The 11773-nt window shown below is 50.5% G+C and overlaps 1 protein-coding gene across 1 annotated transcript in view; it reads left to right on the plus strand.

Annotated features, from left to right (window-relative positions):
* The window catches only part of ATP9B (ATPase phospholipid transporting 9B (putative)), a 291524-nt gene that overhangs the window by 278568 nt on the left and 1183 nt on the right, over nucleotides 1–11773 (plus strand). The window contains 5 exon segments of the mRNA XM_032293812.1: nucleotides 1856–2150; nucleotides 7835–7892; nucleotides 8897–9100; nucleotides 9752–9784; nucleotides 11250–11773. The exon segment at nucleotides 11250–11773 is cut by the window's right edge and continues 1183 nt beyond it. Coding sequence (XP_032149703.1) covers nucleotides 1856–2150; nucleotides 7835–7892; nucleotides 8897–9100; nucleotides 9752–9784; nucleotides 11250–11386 — 727 coding nt within the window. The 3' untranslated portion in view covers nucleotides 11387–11773.

The raw sequence follows: 11773 nt of genomic DNA on the forward strand, positions 1-11773 counted from the left end.
AAAAAAAAAAAAAAGAAATGTATAATCGTATACTTATATACTTTTCAAAATAATAGTGAATAAGGCAATAAAAAATTTTTAAACAGAATAGAAAGGAGGAAATAAAAATATCTCTGTAGATGCAATAATTTTCTATATAGAAAATCCCAGGGAATCCATACGCATACACACACAACCCCCTGTGCTAGTAAACGCCATAACGTTTCAGGATACAAGGAATAATTTTTCAAAATCATTTTTGATTCTGTATACTAACAGTGAATAATTGGGGTTTGAAAAAATTTTTAGACATTTATAATAATACATTTAAGCATTTATAATAATACACGAAAGTGAAGCACGCAAGTGTACGTCTAACAAAATACCCACAGGCTGTGTGTACTGGAGACTAAACAGCACTGAGGGAAGCAGCTGCGAAAGGCGTGAACGGATGCGTGTGGATCGAGGGCCTCAGTGTTGTTTCACATTGACAAGCTCATTCGAGAATTTACACGGAAAGGCAGGGGAACTCGAATTGCCAAAACAATTTAGAAAAAGAACAAAGCTGGAAAACACACTACCGGATTTCCAGACTTACTGCAAAACAATAATCAATTAGACAATGTATTTTGGCAAAAGGATAGACAAAAAGTTCAATGGAACAGAAAAGAGAGCCCAGAAATACACTCATACCTGTCAGATGATCTTTGGCAAACGTGAAGGGAAGTCAGGTGGAGAAGACGTGAGTCTGCAGATGCTGGGACGACTGGTCACCCACGAGCAACAGACCCGCAATCTCTGCCGCACACCTCATGCGAAAACCCACCCAAAATGGATCCTTGACCTATTTGTAAACTCTAAGCCTTCCAGAAGAAAATACACAAAAAATATGCCCGACTTTGGGTTAGGCAAAGAGTTTTTAGACAGATCAAAACCATGATCCTTAAAGGGAAAAAATAATAAATTAGACTTTGCCAGCATTTAAAAGTTTTGGCCAGGCATGGTGGCCTGTCATGCCTGTAACACTGTCACTTGGGGAGGCCAAGGCAGGAGGATCACTTGAGTCCAGAAGTTCAAGACCAGTCTGGGCAATATAGTGAAACTGTGTCTCTACAAAAAATAGAAAAAATTAGTTGAGCATGGTGATGCGTGCCTGTAGTCCCAGCTCCTCAGGGGACTAAGGTGGGAGGATTGCTTGACCTGAGGAGGTTGAGCCTACAGTGAGCTCTGATTGAGCCACTGCACTCCAGCCTGGGTGACAAAGTGAGACCCTGTCTCCAAAAAAAAAGTTTTTCTCTGCAAATGATATTAAGGAAATGAAAAAACAAGCCACAGCCTAGAAGGAAATATTTGCATGTCACACTTTTGACAAAGGAGTTGTTTCTATGTTATATAACGAACCCCCAAAACTCAGCAAGAAAATAGCCCAGTTTTTAAAGTAGGCAGAAGATATTAACGGACACCACACCAAAGATGATCCACAGATGGCAGGAAGCGTGTGAAGATGCTCAGTGTCATTTTCATCAGGGAAGTGCATGTTGAAACCACAGCGCAATTCTGCATACCTACCAGTGCTACGGCAGCCCAGACACCCACAGTGGGGAAAGCTGGGGAGGGTCCAGAGCAAAGAAACTGCCCTTCACTGCTGGGAATGAAGAATCGCACAGCCCCTTTGGAAGAGAGTTTGGCCATTTCTTATAAAATTAAACATGTATTTACCCCATGACCTAGTAGTCCTATTGCTAGGTATGTCTCCAAGGGAAATGAAAACTTAGATTCATGCCAAATTCTATATAGAAATGTTCATGGCAGCACTGTCATCATTGCCAAAAACTGGAACCAACCCTATGCCCTGGAATGACATTTCTGTGGACAGGGACAGCCCCTGTGTGGATGGAAGGACACTCCGTGGACGGGGACAGCCCATGCGTGGATGGAAGGACACTCCGTGGACGGGGACAGCCCGTGCGTGGATGGAAGGACACTCCGTGGATGAGGACAGGCCATGCGTGGGTGGAACAACATCCCCGTGGACAGGGACAGCCCGTGCGTGGATGGAAGGACACTCCATGGACAGGGACAGCCCGTGCATGGGTGGAATGACATCTCCATGGACGGAGATAGCCCGTGCATGGATGGAAAGACACTCTGTGGACAGGGACAGCCCATGTGTGGGTGGAAAGACATCCTAGTGGACAGGGGTAGCCTGTATGTCATGCTGCCAGGTGGTGGGATTGTACTTAGCGGGGAGAGGGTTCCTGCTGACTCATGCAACGTTTTGCATTTTGCTGCACAACAGAAGCTAGACTTGAAAGTTGGTGATTCTTTTTACCTGACACCTGGGAGGTGCAGAGCTGTAGGGAAGATGCATCAGTGGTTGCTAAAGGTTTGGGTATATAGGGTGACCGGAGAGGCAGCCCAAGGAGTGTGGGTGTGGCTGCTCTGTCTGGCGTGGTGGTGGTGGGCACCTGACCATTCCTCTGTCAGAGCCTGCAAGATGGCAGCAGCATGGAGCGCGAAGGGGGAGGCGTGCAGACAGCGTCCCATGAGCCGCAGATCCACACTGTGGGCTGGGAAGAAAGGCCTCTTTCAGTGGCCTCGGGAAAGGCATTTGACCGTGGTTCACCGCAAGGCTGAAGACAAAAAGAACCGCAAACCGCGGGCTGCGTTTAGCCTTTGCTGTTTGCTTCTTACAGGAACCAGTCAGCCCATGCATGTAGCTAAGGAGAAACAGATTTCTCCCTACTAGAGATGGAAGTTAGAAATGAAGGGCTAGACTGAAGCCCAGATCAGTTTGGGCTTGTGGTTTTTGTGTGTGCAAGGATACACAAAGGCTCAAAATAAAGGGATGGAGGAAGATTTACCAAGCAAATGGAGAGCAAAAAAAAGCAGGAGTTGCAATTCTCATCTCTGATAAATTAGACTTTAAAGCATGTATGAGCATGCTGAGTAAACACACACGCAGGTCCTAGGCCGTCCACCAAGCAGTGAGAATCAGGGACCCGGGCAGCAATCAGAGGGTTAGTGTGCAGACCACAGTGTAGGGGGGAGACCGAGTCTCCGCCCCCCATCCCACGCAGAGCCCAGGCTCCTGAAGAAGGGGTTATTCCAGGGCTGAGGCAAGGAAAATACACGATCAGCCTGGAACTTCTTGTGGAACAAGAAAGGAAGGAACTAGTGAACAAGAGGCAGTGAGGCTGCTGCGGGAGACAGGGCAGATGGCGCCAGAGGCGGAACCCTCCCGGGGCCAGCACTGAGCACCCTGCAGGGCAGCCGAACAGCAGCGTGACCAGACGATGACCAGAGGGCACAGCAGGTGCCTTCAGCTCCACTGTGGATGAGCAGAGAAAGCAGCGCCTCACGAGGGAGTCCCGTTATAAATGTGATAGACAGGGCTGTCCGAGGCCCCGTGGGGGCACCCAGGCCAGCATTGTCACAAGATCTTAAGAGACGCGGAACCCAGGGGCCACGGTTCCCTTCTCCAGCGATGAGACAGAGGCCACCATGCCTCCTGGCGTCTATCCTGGCGGGGGCACATGTCCCCTCAACAAATCCTCCCCAGTAGTGTCATCACTAGAAGAACAAATCCAAATCAGGGCCTTCCACAAAGACACCGTCTGGAGCTTTGAGGAGTAGCCAGGTCATTAAAGACGAGGAGACAGAGGCGATGGCCAGATGGCAGCACCCAGGAGACGTGATGGCCAGAGCGGCGTGGGGTCCTATGTGGGGCCCTGGGCAGGAAAAGCGCGTTTGAGAAAAACTGGGATCTCCGCACCATTTCACTGCCCAGCGTGAGTCTGTGTCTCCGTGGAGTGTCGCCCCAGGTGGGCTGGATGGTGCCGTGGGGCTGTCTGCGCTGCTCCCACAGCTCCCCTAAAAAAAAAATGTGATCTCAAGGCAAAATGGTTAAAATACAGAGGCAAAGCGGAGAAAGTTTTCAATTTTCCTAGAACGGATGAACAGAATCGGACATGGCAGCTTGTGCCTGTGGTCCCAGCTGAGCCAGGACGGTCAAGGCTGCGGGGAGCTGTGATTGCAGTAGATCAAGACCCTGTCTCTGCAGAAGCAGAATGTGTTTGGAGAGCTGCAGTCTTGTCCTTCAGAGTGTAGGGAGTTTATATAGCCCATGTCTGCACCCGGCCCTGCCCAGATGCCACCAGTCCGCAGCAGCAAGCCACCTTTAGGTAGGTACACAGTGTCGGCTCGGAGGCTCTCGTTTACCTGTCTGGTAACTTTCTAAGAGTTGCACTTAATGAAATTGAGCTTATCCACCTAAGAATGAAGGAGTGAGACCTCTGAGAAATCAGTTACCATAATTTGAGGCCATTAATACAAGAAATAAAAGTGACAGTGGACTGAGCCCGGCAAGCGGAAGAGCTGTCGGGAACGCCGCCTGCCTGCCCTTTGCTGTGGGACCACCGCCAGCACGCGCTGTCCTTTGCGCTCGCAGGAGCAGAGCAGGCTGGCCACGTGTGGCAGGAAGCCGGCACCTCCTCCCCAGCCTCCCTTCCTGCCAAGGCCAGGGGCACATGCAGAGCCTGGTGAATGGGGCTTCTCTCTCCACACTGCTGTGCGCCTGTCCTCCCTACTGGAGGGTTTGTTCTTGTGCTTGGGCCGCATCCGTTTCTCCTCTTTTGCTTGCCTGTAGGATCTTTCTACTCCATGCTCCTGAACTTCCCTCGAGTGATTACAATTATGGGAATCTGAGAAAATCATTTTTTTTGTTCTAATAGGAATCAGAGAAAGTATATTGAGGAGGCAGGCTGGGAGGATAAATGATAATAGTGAGAAAAGTGGTTACACACTCAGGACAGGAGTCCTGCACTTCGGAGTGGCCAGTCTTGTCCCGCAGTGCCGACCCGCACAGACGGACCCCAGCTCTTGCCACGCACACGTCAGCGTGCTTGTCCACTGCAGCACCGAGCACTTCCGTAGGAATAACTGCACGCATACGACTTTGAGGTAGATTAATCGTTCCTTAAACTTTGCTAGATTCAGCCGGGCACAGTGGCTCACGCCTGTAATCCCAGCACTTTGGGAGGCCGAGGCAGGTGGATCACCTGAGGTCAGGAGTTCGAGACAGCCTGGCCAACATGGAGAAACTTTATCTCTACTCAAAGTACAAAAACTAGTCGGTCATGGTGGCTGGTGCCTGTAATTCCAGCTACTCAGGTGGCTGAGGCGTGAGAATCGTTTGAACCCAGGAGATGGAGGTTGCAGTAAGCTGAGATCGTGCCACTGCACTCCAGCCTGGGTGACAAGCATGAGACTCCGTCTCAGAAAAAAATAATAAAAAATAAAACTTATGCTTCATTTTATTTTTTGCCTTTTTTTGTACAATAGAAATTACTTTCTGAATCTGCAACATTTAATTGGTAAATATAACAGTAGCATTCACTGAATATTTACTGTGTTTCAGCTTGGTCCATATTTTCTTTCGTGGCTCATTTTATTTCATGCATGTGAGCCACGTGCCACTATTATTTCTATTTCACAGAGAGGAACCTGACAGATTAAGTCCTGAGCCCAAGGACACAGCAGGAAAGCGTGTGCTAGGCAGGACTCAACTCCAGGCATTCCACCCTTACAGGGACATCAGCCAGAGTGACAGACATCTTCCCCTTCCTAACACCAAATGGAAAGGTACCTGGCCAGGAAGAGCAGCTTCGTCCGTAGCATGCAACCCGCAGTGAATGAATTGCTTCTATGAGTAACACATCTGTCCCATCAAATGTAACAGGGTTTTGTTCTCAGAGCGACAGTCTGGGCCATTAACAGGAGGTGTGCATGTATTTTTCTCAAATGATCTATTTTATTGATGTCTTTTGTACCCGTCCTGTCGTGCTTACTTGTATTAATCTGTACTATCGTCTGCTTCGACACGGGGCACCTGGCGGGGCAGGTCTCACGTGCTGTCTCCCTGCTGGCAGCTCCTCTCGAGAGAAGCCACGCAGACGCAGCTCTGTCTTTCCACCTTTACACGTGGACCTGGCCATTGCCTCACACAGATAAAACAGTACGTTTCAGCAAATCAGGCCACCAAATAAACCTTTTGTTTCTTATGTCAAAATAATTAAATTTCCTTTTAATGTTTTTGAATAAAATGAGCCTCGTACTTAATTACAAATGAATTTCATGACCAAAGATGAAACACCCCCATTATCCAGGGAGAGAGATGTCCTCGGGAGCCTGTGCCGAGAGAACCTATTTAGAGTACGTAAATGTTTAACTTAAAATAGTTTTCTGCTTTTTAAAAATCAGTAGGTGCTTTATAATAAATCACGGTGTGTTTGAATCTTACTTTGATATTCACATATGGTAAGGGCTGGGGCTCCGTCAGCTTTTTCACACAGTAACTCTTGCAGCCTAGGAAATACTTAAGTATATTTGTCACATACTTGTCTCTTATAATTAAACTACAACTAGCATTACAGTTGGTCAGTCTGCCCCTGCTGGGCTCCTGCAGGAACAGAGCCACAGTCCCAGCCTCCGCGCCTCTGTTCTGTGACGGCTCAGCCTGTGTGTAAAGGTCTTCAGCAGACTCGGGCAGGTGCGGGTTCAGATGGGCCCTGAGCGCCGCCCGCCACCATCCTCTGTCTTCCCTGCTGTCCTCTGTGTCCCCTGAGTGTCCATGAGGCTCCATCTTTCCTCTGTGCTTCTTTAAAGCACTTCCTGTCCTTAGGAGCATCTCCCCCGTGGGTGGGACGGCCCTAAGTCAGGGCGGGACTCTGGGCTCTGGTCAGCAGACTATACTTCCCAGCACTACCAGCCTCCAGTGAGAGCCTGAGGAAATCACGGAACTGCTCAAGTTTCCTCATCTGTAAATGGAAACAACGTCTGCTCTGTGTAACTGAGAGGCTGCGCTGCGTGAGAAAATAGACACAAAGGCACCAAGTAAACAGAGGCTTTCACGAAGACGGGGCCTCTCGACGTGCCACCTGTGACAGCTCTTGAGCACCTACGAGTAGGGGCGGTTAGTGACTCAGCCTCTCTTCTTGGACTCTAGGGGTGTAGTGGGACAAGGAAGCCTATGGCCCAGAGCTCCCCTGCCTTCGGCCCCCTAGACTCCCCTTCTTCCGGCCCCCAGAGCTCCCCTGCCTCCAGCCCTCCCCTACCAGAGCTCCCTTCCTTCCAGCCCTCTCCCACCAGAGCTCCCCTGCCTCCAGTCCCCCAGAGCTCCCCTGCCTCTGGCCCCCAGACCCCGCTTCCTCCAGCCCTTCCCCCCAGAGTGCCCCTGCCTCTGCCCCCCAAACATCCCCCTTCCCCAGCCCCCCCAGAGCTCCCCTGCCTCCGTCCCCTTGTCTCTTGCCTTCGGTTCTGCAGAGTGAAGGGCCTGGTGCGAGGACCCGTTCCATCCACCTGAGGAACGGGTGTGACACATTATGTGTGTGACACATTCTCCAGAAAGGACTTTAGGGATAATTTTTTACTTCAGTTGAGATGTGCCATCTTTACTGAAGAGCTGTTACCTTTTATATCTTTTGATCTGAAGAAAATAGTAAATATAGTAATATTCATTCACAGGAAATAAGGGAAAATGTTTTCATTTGCTTACATACATCACTCCCGGCTTAGTAGAGCTACGGCTTAAACGTGGAACAAGATGCAAGTCAACCGGAAGAGGGTATCAGCCTCTAACCTCAGATGGGCACCAGTGGACATGTGGTGCCCAGGCAGCTTCTTGAGGATTTGGGTGTCCAGAAGGTGCCCTGAGATGCTGGTGTACCCATGGCTGGGACGGCGTGGGTGGGGCTTCGGACCCGGGCCTTTGAGAGGTGACCCGCACCTCACTCCTGGAAGACGCGAGCCGAGCGTGTGGCTCTGGTATTAACTACGCTCTTCACTGTCTCCCTAGGGACGATCCTTGTCCTTCAAGACCTTCCTCATCTGGGTGCTAATCAGTATTTACCAAGGTAAGACGGGATCCTTAGTTTACTGGACTAAAGATTTTTAATTTTGATCTTCTTTTAGCAATATTGTTTTTACTTCCAAATTCAATTCCAGCAGCTTAGAATGTCATCAGCAGTGAAATGCTGCCTTCTGTGTATGGTGTAAATCGATATTCCAGCAATGTGGACTCTCTATTTTTAACTGATGCATGTCACCTGAAAACTGACTTGTTTTTAATTAAATGCTAATCCAGAAACATTGTAACAAGCACTTATCACATTGTGTGCCCTGAACAATGGTTTTCTTTCATAGAGTGATAAAAAGACTTAGAGAAGTCTGAGTTATGGAAGGAGAAGCCATTAGCTCCTCTTCCCTAGTGCTCGGATGAATGAGAGACTGTTGTAAGTGCAGCTAACATATAGACGTATTACATGCAAGGCATAATTACTTACAGTAACTGCAGTAGAGGTATGGCCTTTCATCCAGACATTGAAAAGTTTCTCAGCCTCTACTTGACATTTTTAACTAATCTAGCTAGGACCCTGTCTTATTTTGTCCATAATCCAGAGTTTCAGTGACTTGTTCATCAGCATCAAATATGGGCATAGGCGTTATCCACCATTTTTCTTTTTTTTTTGAGATGGAGGTTCGCCCTGTTGCCCAGACTTCAGTACAGAGGCGCGATCTCGGCTCACCACAACCTCCGCCTCCCGGGTTCAAGCGAGTCTCCTGCCGCAGCCTCCTGAGTAGCCGGGATCACAGGCACATGCCACCATGCCCAGCTAACTTTTTTGTATCTTTAATAGTGACGGAATTTCACCATGTTGGCCAGACTGGTCTCGAACTCCTAACCTCATGATCTGCCTGCCTTGGCCTTCCCAAGTGCTAGGATGCCAGGCATGAGCCGCCACGCCCGGTCTATCCCCTATTTTTAAGGGTTCTCAGTGAGGCTGCTGTTTCCAGGCCGTTTCTCTAGCTGGCTTACGCCGTGCTCACACGTCGTGGGAAACGTTCCTGTGTTTTTCAGGTGGCATCCTCATGTACGGGGCCCTGGTGCTCTTCGAGTCCGAGTTCGTCCACGTGGTGGCCATCTCCTTCACCGCGCTGGTGCTGACCGAGCTGCTGATGGTGGCGCTGACCATCCGCACATGGCACTGGCTGATGGTGGTGGCCGAGTTCCTCAGCCTGGGCTGCTACGTGTCTTCACTCGCCTTTCTCAATGAATATTTTGGTAAGTTGCCTTGAAATTACTTTTTGAATTGTCATCTGTTCATGATTTTGAAGCATTTTTTTATTGTTACTTCTGAATACGTTGTCTTAAATTGTGGAATATGGTAAAACCCGTATCAGAAAGTGCCCGCTCTTACCATCCACGCACTGTGGATGAAGGCACTGTGTCCCGTTGGTCACTGGCTGGCTCCCCCCTGACATGAGGTGCTGTGTCCCATCAGTCACTGGCCGGCTCCCCCCTGACATGAGGCGCTGTGTCCCGTCGGTCACTGGCCAGCTCCCCCCGACATGAGGCGCTGTGTCCCGTCAGTCACTGGCCGGCTCCCCTGCTCGCCTGCAGAGCACAGCGAGTCCTCCAGCCAGCATGCCCTCGCGGCGAGCTCCTCCCAGACCTGCACAGGTCTCTGGCTCCTGGGGAGTGCCACGCTGTGTGCTTTCACTGGCAGTAAACTCGCTGTTGTGTCTCAGCGATGTTTAGAAAGTTGTGTGCCAACAGCAGCCAAATGAGAGGCTAAAGCCACACTGAGCACGTGTCTTGCTCTGCTGTTCTACTGCTTTCTAGTGTATTTCTTATTTGTTTGCTAACCCCTTGAAATATCCTGGCATCTCCTTTAATCTGTCCTTTATTTTCTTTATTCCTGTTTTGGAACAGGTATAGGCAGAGTGTCTTTCGGAGCTTTCTTAGGTAGGTAAAGCTATCATTTCTTTCTAAGTATAGAAATGTAGCCAAACAATATTGATAAAGAGACTTAACTAATAATAAACCTTCCTCTAACCCACTGCTCCTCATGCACTGTCTGATGTCACGGGAGCAGGTGGCATGTGCTTGATCTGCTGGTCGTGGGCCAAGGTGCAGCTGGCTTACCTGAGTGAGGGAGAGCCAGGGCATCCTGCCATCTGCTGAGGATTGCATGAGCCCCTAAAATGTGTTTGACTTTGCAGTTGTAGTGGCTGAGCTCCTGGAGAGCACTGTCAGGGTCTTCAGAAAATGAGTCAGCACAAGCTTCTGCCGTCCCCTTCGTGGCTCTGACCCCCCCCCCAGAGAGCCAGTGTTTCCCTCCGTCATTTACTTCTGCGAAGCCTCTAACTGTTCCTTAGATCTGTTTCTCCTATCTTCTGGAACAGTCTAAAGGGCTTTCCACCCTCTGTAGACTCGAACTGTGTGCGTATCCCATTTTTCACAGGCTTCTTCCCATGAGGAATTTCAGTAGCCTGGTCCTCACCAGCACAACTTGGGTGTGACGAGCACACGGGTTCTTCTGCAAAGATTTGGGAGGTGAGGGGGTGAGGACATTCTGGATGGCCGGGCTGAGAGCCTTTAAGAGCAGACCGGTCTGAGGATTTGTGTTGCAAATATGGAACTGCCAACGGCCCTCTGTTGCCCCGAGCCCCCATAAAGTCAGCTCTACCTTAAAAAAAAAAGGCCAGCCTAGATCGCTGAACAAACTGCAGAGGTTAGGTGAGTTGGTGTCACTTCAGCTGGCACTTGGGTGCCTTGGAAAATTCTGCCACAGAACATTGTCTATCCATTTAGTGGTATTTGGTGATATCAGTCATCTGCAGCCTTTTTTTTGGGGGGGGACAGAGTCTCACTCTTGTCACCCAGGCTGGAGTGCAATGGCATGATCTCAGCTCACTGCAACCTCTGCCTCCCGGGTTCAAACGATTCGCCTGCCTCCGCCTCCAGTAGCTGGGATTACAGATGCACACCACCACACCCAGCTAATTTGTGTGTGTGTGTGTGTGTGTGTGTGTGTGTGTGTGTGTGTGTGTGTGTGTGTTTAGTAGAGATGGGGTTTCACCATGTTGGCCAGGCTGGTCTCAAACTCCTGACCTCAAGTGATCCATCTGCCTCGGCCTCCCCAAGTGCTGGCATGAGCCACGGTGCCTGGCCTACAATCGCTATATAGTGCCGTGGTTTTGCTTTTTCCATTAAAAGAATGCATTATGCCTAGTATGCAGGGAAAACAATTCTACAGTCAAGGAAAACCTGAGGTTGAGCACTGGGCCTGGCCCTGTAAATGCACAGTGATGCCTTCATGCAAGGGGAAGGGGACCGCGCAGTGGCCTGATCAGGTCTGTGGCTGTGGCCATGAGGGCTCAGGGCTTCTTGGTTGGCTCTTACCTTTTTCTCTGTTTCCTGCCAACAGATTTTACCTTTATCACAACCGTGACCTTCCTGTGGAAAGTGTTGGCCATCACCGTAGTCAGCTGCCTCCCGCTCTATGTCCTCAAGTACCTGAGGCGCAAGCTCTCTCCTCCCAGCTACTGCAAGTTGACCTCGTAAGGGGCTGCGCACCCCCAGCAGGCTGCCCCAGCGCCGCTGCCCTTTCCAGTGATCACAGGGTTTGCCATTGCTACCAAGCGAGTGCCACAAGAAAGGGCATGCTGAGCAAGGCCAGCCCACGGGTGCTGGGACGGCCTCTCCCGCCTCTCAGTGTGGGGCGTCACCCCTGCCAGGCGAGCCCAGGGCACAGATGCTGGGACGGCGTCTCCCGCCTCTCAGCGTGGGGCGTCACCCCTGCCAGGCGAGCCCAGGGCACAGATGCAGGGACGGCGTCTCCCGCCTCTCAGCGTGGGGCGTCACCCCTGCCAGGCGAGCCCAGGGCACAGATGCTGGGACGGCGTCTCCCGCCTCTCAGCGTGGGGCGTCACCCCTGCCAGGCGAGCCCAG

The sequence above is a fragment of the Sapajus apella genome, unplaced genomic scaffold, assembly GCF_009761245.1.
Source record: "Sapajus apella isolate SASKATOON/1434 unplaced genomic scaffold, GSC_monkey_1.0 scaffold30, whole genome shotgun sequence".
NCBI classification, from domain to species: domain Eukaryota; kingdom Metazoa; phylum Chordata; class Mammalia; order Primates; family Cebidae; genus Sapajus; species Sapajus apella.